Here is a 19,354-nt window from a genome sequence, read left to right as displayed (position 1 = left end):
GACCGGCACGTTCTGGACTAGAAATAACAAGAGATGAATACCAGTAGTTTGGATGTCGAAATGCATGATTGATCTCCCAACAAATACATTACTGAATTTGTTTTGTGTGGTAAGGTCATAAATTTCTGTTGTTTATATGTTGTCTTTTTTCACATTTGTGTGGGTAGTACAGTATAAAATTTAGAAATCAGTGGTCCTACAACTTTTGTTGATTAATTTGTACTTTTGTAGAATTCATTCTGTAACTTCTTTTATTAATTTGCTGAGGGGATCATTTACATGTCTCTGCAGTTTCACATACCATCGCACTCCTTAAACTGTACTGCTAAATGAAGAAAACATGTAATTTTGCCTTGTGGATAACATAATTGGAATGCTGGCAAGGAACATTCTTTTGTGAAGCATGGACTGTTCCTTCTCTAGCTTTATTGTTAATGTAGGTTTCCGGCTTTTAGATAATTGCAAATGAGAGATTTGCAATGACTTTAACTAAATGAAAGGTACTGCCACACTGTTTTAAAACTTCATTTATCTATCATTGTTGGCTGAGAACAACAGTATAAATTGAGTGAGGCAGGGGGGAGCGGTTGGGAAAGTGCTTGTGCTGAATCTGATTTACCATTTGGTCTACTGACAACTTGACATTTTAGGAATTTCTAACTTAATGGAACCTGTCAAAGAAAGTGGTTTTGGTTATATCACCGTGCAGGGGAGATGCTGCCGAAATTTACAATTGATACTATTATGTTCGTTTGTTGTAGGAGAGGCTATTGCAAGGATCATTCCTCACCGTCCTCGACTCGTCACTTTGCAGGACAGCAAGGTGAGGCATCCTACACCCCTCTTTTCATATCATGTTCGTATATCACGTAACCTAGCTAGGCCCTTGGCGTACAACAACGAGTCCGTCCACAGCCGCCTCGATGGATACACATCGATGGCAAGGGTGGTCCATGGCCCAGAGTACGATCTGAGCGCCCCTGACCTTGATGGAGAAGTGGTCATGAGGGCGGGAGGAGGCAAGAAGCATGGTCGGTTCTGGATTGGCGACGACACAATCGACATGGCCAGTACTCCCACTCTCTCCCAGATTCGAGCATGGAGCACGGGTTCCAGTCCGGCGATACGCCCACGACCGGACTCTACATGGTTCTAGATGAACGCACTCCAGGTTATTTCTATTTTATTCATCGTTCATTGATTTTTACATACTTTTGCATTGCAGTGTAACATTGGGATGAAATATTGTAGGCTCAGTTGGAACAAGAAACGAGGCATCGGGAGGAGCTAGAGGCGAAGATGGAGGCAGAGCGGCAGAGGATGGAGCTGCAGATGTTTGAATATATGAGGGGTGTTTATGCTGCAATCGGTCAACCTCCGCCACCGATGCCAGTCCCTCCTCCTCAACCTGCTCCAAACACTGTTTCAGGCACTGTGAGTCGCTTTACAACCTTATAATCACCGTTTCTAGTTTATGTAAAATCAATCTTACAAAGATGCCCAGACACTAGAAACTTAGTGACTAATGCTATATGTTTGTTACCAACTAGTACTTAAGCAATCATACTAGAGCACAATGCAACTAAGACGATATTGCTAATAGTTGCAAGGATTAACTAGTTAGGCAGCAGAGAGACCATATGTGTTGTTCAATCTTGACTCACACACGCAATCTCTTCTCCTTTGTGTAGCATCAATCGGCGGCATCGAATGAGCCTCATGACCCAACGTGGTCACAGTGGAACTCGTGGCCTAAGTGACTACTTGTGATTTTATTTGCATTTGTATTTGTGGATTACCTGTGACTACTTGTGACTATTTGTGATTGCGAATGAACCTACTAGTGACTCTGAAGTTTATTTGCATTAATGTGTTGTCGATATATCTATATGAACTGCCTATGATGCCTATTGTGAAATATCAATGATGGATATGATGTTTAGTTGAATGTGGTATGTGGCTGTGACCGAAACAAATAAACTGATTATTTATGGCAGCTTTGCCGATTGTTACACTCGACAAAAGGGCTATTTGCCGAGTGCCATGGAAATTACACTCGGCAAAGAGGGACACATGGCAAAGATCAGTGCATTCTGGGACTAAAATGGCTTCTTTGCCGAGTGTCTGCGCTGTGACACTCGACAAAGAAGCCAACATTTGTACATTCTGGGCCAGTCTTTGCCGAGTGTCAGGTATTTCACTCAGCAAAGAAGGCAGGTTTGCCGAGTGTCCCAGAGTTGACACTCGGCAAAGGAGCCAGGTTTGCCGAGTGTCTGGAAGTTGACACTCAGTAAAGGAGCCAGGTTTTCTGAGTGTTTGGGAGTTGACACTCGGCAAAGGAGCTAGGTTTACCGAGTGTCTGGTTCGGCACACTCGGCAAACGCGTCGTGACCGTCTCAGCGCCGTCACGTTAGTTTTTTCGCGAGCATCGGTTTCAGCTCTCGGTAAAGTATTTGCCGAGTGCCTGATAGAAAACACTCGGCAAAGAGATGTTTGCCGGCACTGTAGATGTCGTGTGCTATTTGTCGAGTGTTACACTCGGTAAAGCCTTTACCGAGTGTTTTTTGGTCTTTGTCGAGTGCCTGTGGCATGTGGCAAAGCCAGTGTTTCCGGTAGTGATGTAATCCTTTTCAACTAGCAGTGGCTCCATTTGTTCCACATGCCATGTTGGACACAAGGCCTTATACATGACCAAAAACGACGGCTAAAAAGAGGATGTCGAAAGGTTTCGACAATGTAGAGATGCTCGGGAGGTGGCAATGGCTCGCTTCTGTTGTAACATGGCTTTGGCGGGTGGCGAAGGCCCCCGACAGCGGGGTGTCGCCAAGGCATCTTCGACCGTCTTAGGGCGGAGACCCGGCGCTGACCAAAGGAGTTTTCCCGGCTATGCTCGAAGGGTGCCGAATCTCCTTCTCATCACGGACTTCGCTCAGGCGGGCGTCTCCGGTATCACGAGCGGAGGCCACCTTATCTCCAAACTAATCAAACAGACGATCTTGCCTAAGTGTGCGCAGGTACTCAAGCGCAAGCGCTCATGGTCTGCGCAAATGTGCTAGCATGACCCCTGCCCGGCCGGGCGGAGACCTGCGGATGACGCCTCCGCCCAGACCGGCGGAGGTCTTCCAAGGCGACGGCGCGCCCCTAAAGGCAGAGGACAGCGGCGAGAACCATGCCCCCCACGCGGCCGGGCGGAGACCCGCGGGTAATGCCTCCGACCGTCCGGCGGAGACCCGCCGGGGCAGTGGCGTGCCCCTGGAGACGAAGGCTGGCGCTGGGGACTCAGGCCTTTGGGCCGAAGACTGAGCCACAGTGGGCCGATTGCTCATGGAAGCCCATCACTCGAAGACGGTATGGCAGGATTGCCCCACAAACAAGAGGCTAGCAACGGAATATTCTAGGAATGTACTGTAGCAGTTGAGGGGCATTGTAATAAACTCTGTTATGTAGTAGTTGAGCCCTATAAATATGGGACACTTATAACCGTGGAGGGGGTGGATGAATTAATGAAACCCTAGCTTTCTGAGCCATTCCCTTACTCGACACTCTCCCCCTCGTCATTTCCTTCCCGAGCCTCCACCCAAGGCCGATCGTCCGTCAGGCAGAGGCCTTGGTCACTTCCACGTAGTTTGAAACCACTAGTTTCAACATTGGCGCCCACCATGGTTGGGCCAAGGCAAACCAATGATGGCAGGGAAAAGAAAGACCACCACCAGAGCAGCAGCGACCACGGGTCAGCGAGGAAGGCCTAGGCGCAACACTCATAGCACCTACGCAACCTCGCTAGCAGAGGATGACACCAGAGTAGATGCCTAGGGTCAACCACCGGAACCCCAAGACCGAGAGATTCAAGATCCGGAGGCCCAACCAAATTCAGCCACGACACCCAAGCAAGAACTGCAACAGCTGCAAGCACAGTTGCAAAGAGCGCAACAAGAGAGGGACAGAATGGCAGCATCATTTGTAGCTAATCAGCAAGCTATTAAAGCATCAGCACAAGCAGCAGAAATAAGGCAGCAGTTGGCAGTCCTACATGCTGAGATGCTAAGTATGCAGCATGTAGTACCAGCAACAACCTCCGCAATCCCAGCCTCTGTAGCAACACCAACTGCAACCATGCTTCAAGGTTCTACGCCAGTGATCAGCCAGCCGACAATGCCATCTCAGGTGATGCGGAGGCCTATCGATCCCAAGTCACCACTATCTGAAGGCATACAACAGTTGCCATGGCCAACAGCGTACAAGCCAATCACACTACTCAAGTTCAACGGAAAGACTGACCCCCATCAGTTCATCATGAGTTATGAGGCAGCAGTAGCCTCCGCCGGTGGAGACGATGCCATCTTGGCAAAGTCGTTTGTCATTGCAGCCAAAGGTGACGCACTGGCTTGGTATTCTATGCTCAAACCAAGTACAGTCTATTCTTGGGAGAACCTCCGGGACAAGATATTGGCAAACTTCAAAGGCCTAACAGCACTGTCGCTGACTTCCACAGATCTGTTTCAGTGTAAGCAAATGCAGGGAGAGACACTCCATGATTACTTCCAAAAATTCGTGCAACTAAAGGTGAAGGCACCAGATGTCCCAGACGAGATCACCATCGAAGCAGCAATCAAAGGCCTCCGAATTGGGCCGTTCGCAGCACACTTAGCAAGAGAGAAACCAACCTCCATTCAGCAGTTGTATGACCAATTTGAGAAGTACTGCAGATCAGACAATGACCTGCGTAAGAGGCTGGAGGAGCAAGGTCAAAACAGACAACAAAACAGCAGCAAAAATCCCCAAAAAACCTATACGAACCAGAATGTATCAAATCAGAAGCCAGGCCAGGGGCAAGTGCTCAGTATCGAGGGTCAACCCACCCCGAGCAACGGCAACAGACAGCGCCAACACGGCCGGAGACCCAGATAAGGAACCAAGATCGGCAAGGTTACCAAGGCAAAAACTGGAACAGAAACCAAAGCCAGAAACAACGCAGGCCATATTGCGTTTTTCACGGCGAAAACGCAGGGCACAGCACCAAAGATTGTCCGAAGACAAAAGAAACACAAGAAAGGATAAAGAACAAGCAAACTACCCAACCTCCGACACAGCAGAGCGCAAGAGAGGTCAACACCACATACACAACTAGCCACCAGCAGTACTGCCCAATGTACCCAGCGCTAAACGCAACCCAAATACATCCCTCCACACTGGCCTCCGCCTATTACCCAAACTTCCTACCAGCATGGCGGTCATCACCTTCGCAGCAGCCTCCTGCGGGCAACTACAGGTCGGAGGCAAGCTTGACCTACATAAACCCAAAATCTCCCCATATAACCTACCTTGAAACAAACACACCGGAGCAAAACTGAATAAGGTTCGAGCCTTCGCAGCCACAGCACCACATGCAACAATTGCCTCCGCCACCACCGCACAACCAACCCCAAACACCAAAAAATGAGCCGAACCCAGAAAACCAAGTCAACCCTCATGGAGCACTGCCAACAATAGGCATGATATTGACAATCGCCGAAGGATCATCAATGGAGTTTCAAACAAAAAAGCAGAAAAAGGATCACCTCCGCCTGGTAAACAATGTAGCAGTCCAAGGCCCGGCGAAACACACAGATTAGTCCAGAGTCCCAATCACCTTTACAGAATAAGATCTCCAGCTAGAGAGCTACCCTCACACAGACGCAATGGTGATCAGGACAAACATAGCAGCATGGGAGATAAGCAGAATACTGATCGACACTGGCAGTTCAGCAGATATAATCTTCTCAAATACCTTCGACCAAATGAAGCTAAGCAGAAATCAACTACAGCCCTCCGAATCCCCCTTAATAGGATTCAGAGGCAAGCAGATACAAACATTAGGAAAAATCTCACTCCCAGTGTTGTTCGAAACCCAAGCGAATGCCAGAACCGAGTACATAACGTTCGACGTTGTCGATCTGTATTATCCATACAATGCCATCTTGGGCAGAGGATTCACAACCAAATTCAATGCAGCCCTGCATATGGCCTACCTGTGCATGAAAATACCAGCGCTCCACGGTATTATCACAGTCCGAGGCAGCCAGAAAGAAGCAAGAAACATAGAGAAAGCTATCTACAGAGCCCAAAGAAACATCAATGCAGTCGAGTCGGCGAACAAAGAACTATAGCCTCCGGACATGCCCAAAGGAGAAATAGATATGGCAGGATAGGAAGAGACAAAGCTGATCCCTCTAGAAAAAGAGTTACCAGACAGAAAAGTGACAATCAGCTCAAAATTGTGCAAGGTAGAAGAGGAAGAGCTCATGGCAACCCTAGTAAAAAACAAGGACATCTTCGCCTGGTCAGCCTCCAACCTCTAGGGAGTCAGCAGGGACATCATACAACATGAACTGGACATCAACGAAAACATGAGACCAAGAAAGCAGAAACAAAGAAAAATGTCGGAGGACAGAATCCTAGCAGCAAAGGCGGAGGTGCAAAGACTGCTAGATGCAAAAGTGATCAGAGAAGTCAAGTACTCAGAATGGCTTGCAAACATAGTCTTGGTACCAAAGAAAAATGGCAAAATGAGAATGTGCATAGATTTCACAGATCTGAATAAAGCTTGCAAGAAAGACCCTTTCCCATTGCCAAGAATAGACGCCTCCGTCGACAAGGCAGCTAGATGCCAGAGGTTCTCTCTCCTCGACTGTTTCTCTAGGTATCACCAAATCTAGATGAAAAAAGAAGACGAAGACAAAACAAGTTTCACCACCCCATTTGGGACATACTGCTACACCAGAATGTCGGAGGGACTTAAGAATGCTAGAGCAACCTTTGCCAGAATGACAAAGGAGGTTTTGGGATCACCGCTAGATAGAAACATCGTAGCCTATGTCGATGACATAGTGGTCATGAGCAAGAACAAGGACGACCACATCTCCGATTTACAGGAGACCTTCGCCAACCTAAGGATAGCTGGCCTCCGCCTCAACCCAGAGAAATGTATATTCGGAGTCACAAAAGGGAAGATGCTCGGTTATATCATAAACAACAAAGGCATCAAAGCGAACCCGGACAAAACCAGAGCAATAATGGCAATGGCAGAGCCCAAAAACAAGAAGGAAGTACAAAAGCTAACGGGAAGAATAGCTGCGCTCAACAGATTCATCTCAAAATCAGTAGAACGCAGCCTACCCTTCTTCCAAGCCCTGAGGGGTGGAGACAACTTCGAATGGGGGTCCAAGCAGTCGAAGGCATTTCACAACTTGAAAGAGTATCTGGCAAACTCATTGATGGTCTCCGTCCCAGAAGCGGACAGCCACCTATTGTTGTATGTGGCGGCCTCCGACCATGCAGTCAGCGCAGTCTTAATCCATGAACTGGAAAAACAATCAGGCAAAACTCAAAAACCAGTTTATTTCATCTCAGAAGCATTGTCCGAAGCCAAACTAAACTATACAAAGGTAGAGAAAGTTGCCTACGCAGTGCTGATGGCATCAAGAAAACTAAAGCATTACTTTCAAGCCCACGAAATCTCAGTTCTAACATCGCTGCCACTACAAGACTTGCTCAGAAACAAAGAAGCCTCTGGCAGAATAGGCAAATGGGCTACAGAGCTATCACAGTTTGGAATCTCATACATCCCCAGAACAGCAATCAAATCACAAGCATTAGCTAATTTTGTAGCAGATTGGACACCTCCGACAGAGCCCAAGGTACAACCAACAACTCAAGGCTGGACAACATTCATGGATGGAGCCTAGGGCCAAGCCAGAGCAGGAGCCTCCGCTGTCCTAACGGCACCCTCCGGCGTCAAACTGAAATACGTAGCAAGGCTAGAGTTCAAATCAACAAACAACACAACAGAATATGAAGCCCTGATCTTAGCACTGAGCAAAGCAAAGGCCCTAGGGGCAAAAACATTGACAGTCAAAATAGATTCTCAAGTGGTCAATGGCCAAGTAGAGAAAGAATACACAGCAAAAGAGCTAGAACTCATCAAATACCTATCCGTTGTCAGAAATTTAGAGCGGAGATTCGAGGGTTTCACCCTGAAGCACATCCCAAGATCAGAAAATGCAGAGGCAGATGAATTGGCAAAGGCTACGGCAAACAACCTGCCACTGCATCCCAACACTTTTTACCAGACATTGAAGTCTCCGGCAACTACGGAGACATCCAAGGCACTAAAACCCATACTTCAACTGCACAATGAAGATTGGAGAAAGGTGATAACAGAATTCCTAGAAGGCAAAGCCACCGAAGAAGATGAAGCAAAAGCAGCAAGAATGCAGGCCAGGGCAAGAAATTACACAATCATAAACGGCGTACTGTACAAGAAGGGAGTAGTCCAGCCTCTCCTCAAATGCATATCGCAGAGCGAAGGCATAGAGTTGCTTCAAGAAATACACTCAGGAATTTGCGGGTCGCACATTGGCTCCAGAGCTTTATCAGCAAAGGCAATAAAGCAAGGCTTCTATTGGCCAACACACATACAAGACGCAGAGCAGACAGTCTGAACATGCAAAGCATGCCAAACATTCTCTCCAGGACAGTCGAAGCCATCGTCGGAGACCCAGCTTATACCTCCGATATGGCCACTGCAAAGATGGGGGATGGACCTGGTCGGCCCTTTACCTCCATCCCAAGGAGGAAATAGATTCACAGTAGTGGCAGTGGAATATTTCACAAGATGGATAGAGGCAAAGCCGCTGGCGAAGATAACCTCAGAAACTATCAGAAAATTCTTCTGGCAGAACATCGTTTGCAGATTCGGTGTACCAAGGATCTTGACAGTAGACAATGGAAAACAATTCAATTCAGAGAACTTCAAAGAATTCTGCAAAAGCATAGGGACAAAATTAGCCTTCGCCTCGGTATACCACCCAGAGTCCAATGGAGCAGTGGAAAGAGCAAATAGAATAGTCTTTTCAGCAATATCAAAAACACTGCTGGGCCTACGCAAAGGAAAATGGATAGATGAATTACCAAGAGTTATTTGGTCACACAATACATCCGTCTCACGAACAACAGGATTCACACCATTCATACTGCTTTATGGAGAAGAGGCCATGATGCCAGAAGAAATAAAGCACGAGAGCCTCCGCACAACAATCCAGCTGATGTTGCAAGATGAAGAATATGCAAAAGAAACAATAGAAGCCACCAGACTAGAAGCAGTCAACAACATCGCAAAATATCAGTCCCAAACCAAGAAGTGGAGAGACTCTTAGGTGGTAAGGAAAGACATAAACCACAGAGACCTCGTACTCAGGAGAAAACCCAATGCGCAACTTGTCGGCAAGTTGCAACCAAAATGGGAAGGCCCATACACAGCAACGGCAGTAGGCCGACCTGGTTCTTTCCACTTGACCGACAGCGAAGGTGTCACAACAACCCACACATGGAATATTGACAGCCTTGGCAGATACTACATCTAGGCAATGTACCAAAGGGCAACCTCCGCAAAATATAAGCGGAGGCCCCTACATGCATTTACCTTAGTTTTTTTACTTCAATCAAAACAAAATGTAAAAGAGCCTGCACTCTTTTCCTCACAGGGGAACTCCAAGAGGAGGTGAGGTTTTTAACGAGGCAGGCTCAGTGTAAAAATCCTCTACAAGTATAAAGAGGTAATTCCCCAAAATAACGCCACAAAGAACCCAAAACCAAAAGCGGCCAGCTCTGGCGCCGCAATATTCGGTAAACAAAAACAACAGGTCCTTTCAAAGCGCCAGCCATAGGCAAGGGCAATTTGAAATGACCTCTACAGCCAAACAGGCCTTCGCCCTTGACAAAGACCTGACCAAAGTCAGGCATCAGGGCAAAATTTTCTTGTGCCCAAAAAGGCCTCCGACCCTTGACAAAGACCTGACCAAAGTCAGGCATCAGGGCAAAATTTTATTTTGGCCAAAAAGGCCTCCGACCCTTGACAAAGACCTGGCTAAAGACAGGCATCAGGGCAAAATTTTCTTCTGGTCAAAGAGGCCTCCGACCCTTGACAAAGACCTGACCAAAGTCAGGCATCAAGGCAAAATTCTCTTTTGGCAAAACAGGCATCCAACCCAGGAAAAATGTCTCCGCCATCCAAAATAGGAAAAACAATAAATGCTCGACAAAACACTGCCACCAATGCGGCGCCAGACCTCTTTACTTCGAAAAGATCTCAAGGGGAACAAATAAATCAGCAAGATACAGGCCATCAAAGCCAAGATATGTTCCAACTAACAACGTACAAAAATGTTAACACACGAAGGCAACCACCACACTATAAAAATGGATTCCCCCCATACCCCAAAAGAAACTCAGTCGGCATAAGGTGCAAGGGCGCAAGGGGGGAGCAAGGCGTAGCATAGGCAAAAGCCATAGCGATAGCCATGGAGGCAGGGGTCTCCTTAGATATCCAATTCGACTGTAGATATTGTACGAAAACTCGTAACGGCGGAAGCAACGGTAGATAGTCGGAGACAGTGGGAAAAGAGAGAGGGGCTACGGCACGGTGATGACCGACAAAGGCCTACAGAAGCAGGGGGATATCACATGAAAACTCGTAACATCCCCCTAACTCCGGAGACCTAACCTGCCATCTCCAAAGATCAACCATGTCCCATGGGTGTGCGGCGTCGGAGACCCATGCCTCCAGATAGCTAAAACACCTAGCTAAAGAAATATCAAAAGTCTCTGCCGTCTGCACAAGCTGCGCCAAACCTCCAGTCGGATCAAACACTGATTCGGCAAGCCTCACCAGGCGGACTTCAAGTATGCCTCCGCCGGTCGAAAAACGGTGGAGACTTCTACCCCGGCCATCAAGCAAGAACAGAGAATGAGAAAAAATGGGGTGAAGGTCCTAGCCACCACCTCTGTATCACGCTCGATCGCTAAAGCGAAGGACAACGGTGCGCGAGCTCAGGACTAGACGAGATATGTAAACTACCACGACGGGATCAAGCCACTGCACAAACAATCAAGAAAGTCAACCTATCTTGTATTCCATAAAGCGTCAAGAAACATTCTTACAGGACACCAACTTGAAATAAAATCCTAATTATTGTGGCGGAGATCCACGCCAAGCAAGCGCGCGAGTAAACCCAGTGCCCTCATTGTCTATGTCAAACCTAACTGACTCAAATACGTCGTGCGCAACGCTGCGGGGAAAGGCCGAACGCCAATACTCCCAGAGCTCTCCACTCACGTAAAGACCGTCGTTGTAGAGAGTCAAAGGAGCAACATCTTGCGCAGGCTCCCGGTTCGGAACCTGCGCAAGGTTAAAATTTTCCACAAAAACATTCAAAACAAAATAAACTTTATTCATAAAAAGCCCAGTTGAACTACAAGATACACGCTAGAACAACTAAATGCTACAAAGGGCCTAGACCTCCGGCGCATTAGCCACAACAGAAGTCTCTGGAGCGGAGCTCGTATCAACTATGGGCGGGCACGGCCCCTGACCACCGCCTCCGCCGATCGTAGATCCCCCCGGAACACCACCAGCAGCGAAGGCCCCAACCGCAGTCGCCGAGCGCAGAATCGACGGAGGCCTACCCGCAAGACCTTTCTGCGCATCCTACAACATAGGCTAGAATGTCAAGGGCAAAAAAAACGGAAGCCTCCACAGCGAAAAAGAAGAAAAAAAAGGGGGCTGACTACACAAACTATAAATACCTTCGCCCTCTTGTCCTCCGCCAGTTTCTGGGCTGCTGATCTCCCAAATGGAGCCCAAAAGTGCCCGATGAAATTTCTCAAGGTTTTTCGCAAACCAAGAGAAGTCTCACCGAGCTCCTCCGGACCAGGCAGTGCCCCCTCCGGAATACCTTCGGTGTGCGTACACCCGCCGCATGCCAAAAGTTTGGCATAGTTCATCACTCCCGCCAGCGCCCCATAGTCCGTGCAACCGTTGATCAGACCGGGGAGCTTTGCAAGATGACATTTTAGCCAAGAGGCGAGGGCGTACACGCTGTCTTCCTCCGGAGGAGCAGAGGTTTCGCCTCTGACCTCAGCGATGGTGGCCCGGTAATGACCAACGGTCGTAGCGATGACCCCCTTGACCAAGTCTAGACGCCTCATTGTCAGAGAAAGCTACTCCCTCACCGCCGCTACGGATTCCTTCTCGGAGGCAACCTCTCGCCGGAGGCCCTTGGTCAGCTCACTCGCCCTACGGGCCTGCTCAGTGGACAAAGCCTCCGCCTCCCGGGCCTTCGCGGCATCGGCCCTTAAGCCATCCTTTTCTCGCTCTTTCTCCGTAAGAGACAGGCGGAGAGCCGCAACAGAGTCCGACAAACCCCCTTTTTCACCTTCCAGGCGCTCGACTTCCGCCTTGAGCGCTTTGATCGCGACGTCACGGTCGCAGACCTCGCGGGTACAGCATTCTTCCATAACAACACCCGTGTGATACCCCTGCGGCCAGAGAAAAAAAACCAAAGCGACCAGTGGCGGAATCAAGAACAAGTAAAAGAAGGAAAGGGGCAAAACCGCCAGAGACGAACCAGGCTCTAGTGTTCGAGGTGAACGCGGAGAAGCTGGAAGAAATCCATATCCCTCAGACGTTGTTTAAAGCGATCTATTCAAACAAGAACAAACAAACACAAAACGATAAGGTGAGAAGCAGATCTCACGATAAACGCACCAACAACCAAAGACCACCTCCGACATCTCCAAGAACGGCAAGATAACACTCCTCCCAACCTAAGATAGAAGTGTCGGAGGAGCCTATGCAAAAAAAACAACAACAACAGCTTAGGTCAGAGGACAGATCAAAAACAAGCCAGATGATGACCAAAGTAAAAACATTTTCTACTTACTCGGACCTGGCGCCGTTGGCCCTGGTTGCCCCGGACCAAACCTAGCGCCCGTAGCGGTCGCTCGCTCCTTCGGGGTGAGAAGTCCGGCCATGACATCACCTGCAAAGAAGCAGACGCATAGTATTGGTACTTAGCTCAACACGCAAAGGAATCAGACGAGCGAAGACAATAAACACAAAGATGTGCGCCAAATAGACCTACTCATATAAAGCCCTGGTAGGGCAGCTTGCTGCACCCTCTGAGCAGAAGTCTCTGCCGTATCATGCGGCGAAGGCCCAAGGAGCTGGACTTCCTCAGCCAGTGGCCCGGAGGGCGGAGGACTCGAAGAAGGCCGAGCTGCTGGGGCCTCCTCGGCAGGAGCGGCATCCGGCCGCCCGACGTCGGCCGCAGGCACGGGCGAAGGCGCGACAGTGGCAGGGGATGAAGGAGCATGCCGCGGGATGGCCTCTGTGTCCTCTTTAGAGCTTGAGCACAGCCCGCCAAGAACATCGGGCATAGGCTCGATGGCGCTACCTTCCGGCTGTTCGCCGACGCTCATAGCACCGTGCAAGGAGCACGCCGGGGCAACGCCGGTTTTCGGCCGCCCGGCACCACTCATGGCTCCGCCCGTTGGGCACACTAGAGCTATGGGAGCGCCGCGATCCCCTCCGCTCCCAACTCGAGCATCCGCTGACGGGGTGGAGGAGCTCTCGACATCTTCGCTGCCGGCGGAGGCAGCGCCTGCACTGCCAACAGAAGAAAAGGCCGGTGCGATCAACGGAGCTCTGCTTTTCTTCCTCTTTTTCACAGGCGCCCGAGAGCCGACGACGCCCTTCCTCTTTTTAGACTCGGCCTCCGCCATAACATTCTTTGCGTAGGCCTTCTTCTTTTTCTTCTCAATCGAGGCCAGGACCTCAGCGGGAACCTCGCGCTCCCGGTAGATAATCCCGACCTCCTCAAAAACTCAATTAAGCCGCAGCATGGTGCCTACCACGGCCATCCGAGATGTGTACTCATGCTCAGAAATCTTGCCGACCAACCCTATGGTGGCCTCCTCAACTTCGGAGATGAAACCGTCCTCCGTCACTCCCTCCCCCAAAGATTGACCAAAGCGGGGGAACGGAATCCCGGCCTCCGGCCCAAAAATGGGAACCTTGACCTGTTCCAGCTAAAAAGCTAGGTTGTTTTTGCCCAAGGGCCAGTAGTTGGAGGCCATGATCTCCTCCACCAGATCACGGCCACCAGAGTAGCGGCACGCTGCCGCAAAGGCCCGATCACAGGCCTCCCGCGTCAGAGACATCGCCTCCGGCGGATCCACGCGCGTGTGTGGCGCCATATCATCCATCTGAGAAGTCAATGGGTACTCGGAGAACTCCTCGCCATCCTCAGTTGTGCTGTGGACCCCATAGGTCTTCACATAGAACCACTGCTCCAGCCAGCCGCGGTCCTACTTGCCCTTCTGGCAAAAGGAGATCTCCAGGCGGTCCATGCCTTGGTTCCTCTTAGACATGAAGGTGCAACTACCATACTGGTAGGTCACCTCCACCTCCTTGCCATCCCGCACCTCCTTCTTCTTCTTCGGCTACTTCTGCAGCTCATAGTACATGCAAAAGGTGTCCACGTTCGGCTCAGCACCGTAAGAGATGCACGCCCAGCAGAATTTGCTAAGTGTCAGGAAAGCAGTGGGCGTTAGATGATGGAGCTGGACATTGAAGGTCTCCAACACCCGGCAAAGGAAGGGAATGTAAGGAAAGCGGAGGCCGCAGGTGAAGAAGTCCCGAAAGACCACCGCATATCCTTCCTCCAGCTCCGGAACAGTCTGACCCGGCGGAGGGATTTTTACCCTGGAAGAAGGGAAACATGACTCCTTCAACATCTCCGTGATTGCATCCTCAGTAATAGAGGACGGGCCGAAGTCCCAAGACTTTATCACCATGTATTCGGGGTCCGCGGCGATCAAGTCTCCGATAGAAGCAGAGACACTCCCCAAATCCTCCTCCACCACCTTTTCCAGCTCCAACGCGGAGGCAGAGGCAAGCATGCACTCCTCAAAGCGCGCACCCTAGCCGATGGCCCTAACGCCGAGAAGGTGGCGGTAGGGTCCGGAGAAGGCGGGCCGGCGAGTTTGGGCGGAGGCGGAAAGAAAAGCCAACGCGACAGCAACCTAAAAGCGAAACGCGAACTGAAAGACGGAACACACGAGGGCAGCAAGAGGCGAAAGCGAAGAGGGCAGGGAGCGATTTCTCGAATGCAATGAAAGCGAATGAGCGGCGTGTGGTGGGGACCCCACCACCAAAAGCACCCTTATATAGGCAGCGGGCAGGCGGTATGACTCTCGCTGCACAACGGTCACCTCCGGAAGATCCGCTCGCTGCACAACGGTCACCTCCAAAAAATCACGAAGAACGCAATGGACACTGACGTGGCAGAAACGGCTGCAACTTAGGGCAACAGCTAGATATGCTGCCCAATGGCTACTCTCAACGAGACCAACGGCTGCGCCAGAGCGGGCTAGGGGGAAGTAGCGGGGCCTCGGTCGAAGACACCGAAGGCGGCCTCTACCCCCGCGGACGCTTTCGGCCAAGGCGTTTTGAGCTCACGGCACGCTCCGGTGAACCATGGCCTCAAAAGGGGGAACTGTTGTAACATGGCTTTGGCGGGTGGCGAAGGCCCCCGACAGCGGGGTGTCGCCAAGGCGTCTTCGACTGTCTTAGGGCGGAGACCCGGCACTGACCAAAGGAGTTTTCCTGGCTATGCTCGAAGGGTGCCGAATCTCCTTCTCATCACGGACTCCGCTCAGGCGGGCATCTCTGGTATCACAAGCGGAGGCCGCCTTATCTCCAAACTAATCAAACAGACGATCTTGCCTAAGTGTGCACAGGTACTCAAGCGTAGGCGCTCGCAGTCCACGCAAACGCGCCAGCATGACCCCTGCCCGGCCGGGCAGAGACCTGCGGATGATGCCTCCGCCCGGACCGGCAAAGGTCTTCCAAGGCGACGGCGCTCCCCTGAAGGCGGAGGATAGTGGCGAGAACCGTGGCCCCCGCGTGGCCGGGTGGAGACCTACGGGTAATGCCTCCAACCGTCCGACGGAGACCCACCGGGGCAGCGGCGTGCCCCTAGAGACAAAGGCCAGCGCTGGGGACTTAGGCCTTTGGGCCGAAGACCGAGCCACAGTGGGCCGGTTGCTCATGGAAGCCCATCACTCGAAGACAGTATGGCAGGATTGCCCCGCGAACAAGAGGCTAGCGACGGAATATTCCAAGAATGTACTGTAGCAGTTGAGGGGCATTGTAATAAATTATGTTATGTAGTAGTTGAGCCCTATAAATATGGGACACTTGTAACCGTGAAGGGGGTGGATGAATTAATGAAACCCTAGCTTTCCGAGCCATTCCCTTACTCGACACTCTCCCCCTCATCATTTCCTTCTCGAGCCTCCGCCCAAGGCTGATCGTCCGTCAGGCGGAGGCCTTGGTCACTTCCACGTAGTTTGAAACCGCTAGTTTCAATAGCTTCTACCTAGCTTTGCTTAGAATTCCTCATGCCAGATAAGATTTGGCCAACTTTGGTTGTTTGGCTAGCACCACAAAGTGTGAATTACAAAGTTCTTTTCTAGTAATGATCCCATATATCAGTGACTAAAAAAGGTGTCTCAAGGGTGAGGCATTTTGAAGTTTTTGAGCACCTAGAAAAGTTTGATAAATAGCGACAACATGTGACTAAGAACCCAACATGCCCAACACGTGTTTGTTTTCTATTTCCATTTCTTGAGCTTATTTTATAATTTCATGAAAATTCTTTTAGTGTGTGTGAGACCAAAATTACCACTGGAGTATATCAAGGATTTCTTGGTAATCTGCTCGGGGTTTTGTCGCTGAGTTAAAGATTTGTACACGACTCCTGGTCATATCGATGACTAGCAGTATCTAGTGAAAGCTACATGTTTATACACAGGCATAACTCATTAACTAAAGTCAAAATGGAGTAAGCAAAATAAAATGGGCACAAGACATTTACACTCACTTGAAGCCATATGGGAAGAGTATCAGTGTCTTGTTGGCATTCCTATCTAAGAACATGAATAGAAGCTTCTCCACTTGAGGTCACCATTTATCATATGGAGTAACCCTATCCTTGAATATGTGATTCGGATCAATGAAACCAACCTCAGCCATCAATTTTTTCTTTAATTTTAGTATCTCATATCTGCATATATATAGTACAATATATATAGTGTGAGGATAACTATATATGAACAACAAACTAACATGAAGTTACTTCAATCCAATTGTAGAAAGAATCACTTCTAGACACCAACAACTGATGAGAGATTTGTCGAGAGCGTCCCGGTGCAATAGTTGGTGTAATTCATTGAACTCAATATGTACAACGTCATAGCCCAAGTAATGCTCTGGTCTCACTGAGCAACAAGCCATGTTGCTTCATCATTCTTGGTCACTTTTAAGTACCACTTGTTCAACAAGAACATCTGCATACCAAGTGATGAGTAGTACTTAGGGTTGACAAGACTCCGGCCATACACATAGGTCCGATAAATATCATAGTCGCATGTTGGTATCGATGCTCCCCCTATTAGTTGTTAAGCTGTGAGACCTGTGGTGGCTATGAAGTCTTGCAGTTCCTCATTATCTATTGGACCGCACGGTGCGTTTGTGAAATTACCCTCAACAACTAGTGGGTTGATAGATTGCTTAGATTGCTTCCTGAGCTGTGCAACATCTTTCCCTACTCTCTTTGCTTTCAGCGATGCCTTATATGACTTGTCCAGAGAGTGTTCATAGTCCGATAATGGCGAGGGCTTACGTGCCTCACGCTGCTTTTTCTCGTGCTCATTGATTTTTTTCCTTAGTTCTCGTTGAGCTATGTAGTGCGGCATTGGTGGGGTTTCTCAAGTTCCAACCTCCTTGCTCTTGATTCTGCTAAATGTTGCTTCTAGTTAACCAAATCTTTTTGTGCCCCCGCTTTTGATTCCTCTTCAAACTGCTCGTAAGGTAGCTTCTCCAGAGGGGGCGTTGTTTTACGATGGCTGGCTTTCTTCTTTACCGGGGACTTCACCGGGGGCGGGGCCTCTTCTGGCTCTATGGCGTGGGAGGCAGAGGAGGGGGAGACTACCTTGGAGGAGATGGATATGCAACCGTGCCATGGAACGCATCATCATCGTCCAGAGCACTCTGATGATCATCATGGGATGGAAGAACTGGACTCAGGTTGGGAGGCCTATGAATACAAAAATGATTGGGAGTAAATGGTTGTTACGCGAGAAGCCAATAATTGAGAATGGTTAATTACTAAAAAAATATTTCATTCACTTTCATTTGCACCTATCATGAGGTAGTTGAGGAGGAGGCGACGGTACCCTAGTCGCCGCACCGGGAATAATGATGTAGCGCATGCGCCATAAAATGAATGATTGCTCTGCTTGTCCAAGGGTCTTCTCCCCATCACCTCTAGGAAAGTCATGAGGCACTTCTCTATACTCTTTGATAACTCTATCCACCGAGACGCTGTAATAGCCTGGTGGAATTGGATTCCCATGAATTGTTGGTGTCTTGTCGGGGACCATAGGAGAAACAATACCATGCGCCACCAAGACTGTGGCACCGGTATTCCCCAAGGGAATGTGCAACTCACATGGCGTCAAAGGCATGGTGATGTCATCCACAAAGAAGTGCTGTAGTGCTTCATCTTGATTTGGGAGCTCAGTGGAAGCATAGCTGCTTCTTTGCTGTGGGGGGCTAATGTTGACTGCATGCTCTGATGTTGGCGATTGCCTTTGGCTACTCAACTGTAGTGCCACTTGCTGTTTGATTTCCTCTTGCATTCTCGCCTCCTTGCTTAGTTCTTGCTCCCGCGATTGAAGCACCGCCTCCTCTAACTTGCAGAACTGCTCTGCCTCCTCATCCTTCCTTCACTAGCGGCTTCTGTAGGTAGCGGTGTCCTTAGAGAAGCCATGCCGCCATGAAATCAACCCTTTGCCTCGCGTTTGCCCTAGGTGTTTAGGAGTCTGGAAGGCATACATGAGCTCATCCTTTTCTCGATTGGGCACAAAGGCACCACTAGCAGAAGCATCTACAATATCAAAAAGTCTTCGTGCTACTTCTCCGATTGTTCCACCAACAACCGGCTCCCTGGTCTCTATGTTCAGTGATCCCCCATACGTGAAAAACCAATTCTTGGAGTGTTCGGGCCAATTGATTGAAAATGGACTGATCCCTTTGGAAAGCAGGTCTTCTTCCATTCTTTGCCACTTTGGAATGGCACTCCTATAGCCACCGGATCCCGTTTTGTGATGGTACCACTTCTGTCGTGCATTCTGTTGGTTCCTTCTCACCCATTCCTCACCCTCTTCTGAGGTCTTGTACCTCACAAATTTAGGCCAGTCGTCCCTCAACTTTTTGCATGGGCAATTTTCACTGAAATCTGGAGTCAGATTCTTCTTGACAAATTCAATGTACAACGTCTTCTTCTAGGTTTGGAATTGTGTGGCCATCTTCTTGAGAGCCCAACTTTTAACTAGATTTCTTAAATCTACACCTGCTGGTAGAGTGAAATGTGCGGTGACTGAATCCTAAAGAATGTCCTTTTCTCGCTCA

General features: G+C 49.4%; 1 protein-coding gene across 1 annotated transcript; it reads left to right on the top strand.

The window, feature by feature from the left end:
* Positions 1 to 4,293: 4,293 nt before the first annotated feature.
* Positions 4,294 to 4,908, top strand: LOC136507645 (uncharacterized). Its single transcript, XM_066502303.1, has one exon. It carries the CDS (start codon positions 4,294 to 4,296, stop codon positions 4,906 to 4,908), a length of 615 nt encoding a protein of 204 aa, XP_066358400.1.
* The last annotated feature ends 14,446 nt before the right edge of the window (positions 4,909 to 19,354 follow it).

The sequence above is a fragment of the Miscanthus floridulus genome, chromosome 15, assembly GCF_019320115.1.
Source record: "Miscanthus floridulus cultivar M001 chromosome 15, ASM1932011v1, whole genome shotgun sequence".
In the NCBI taxonomy this organism is placed as follows: Eukaryota; Viridiplantae; Streptophyta; class Magnoliopsida; order Poales; family Poaceae; genus Miscanthus; species Miscanthus floridulus.
This window is presented reverse-complemented; position numbering and strand designations above follow the sequence as displayed.

What these genes read in the sequence shown, in the direction of transcription:
- LOC136507645 (XM_066502303.1), top strand. Translation starts at nt 4,294, where the DNA reads ATGAGTTATGAGGCAGCAGTAGCCTCCGCCGGTGGAGACGATGCCATC.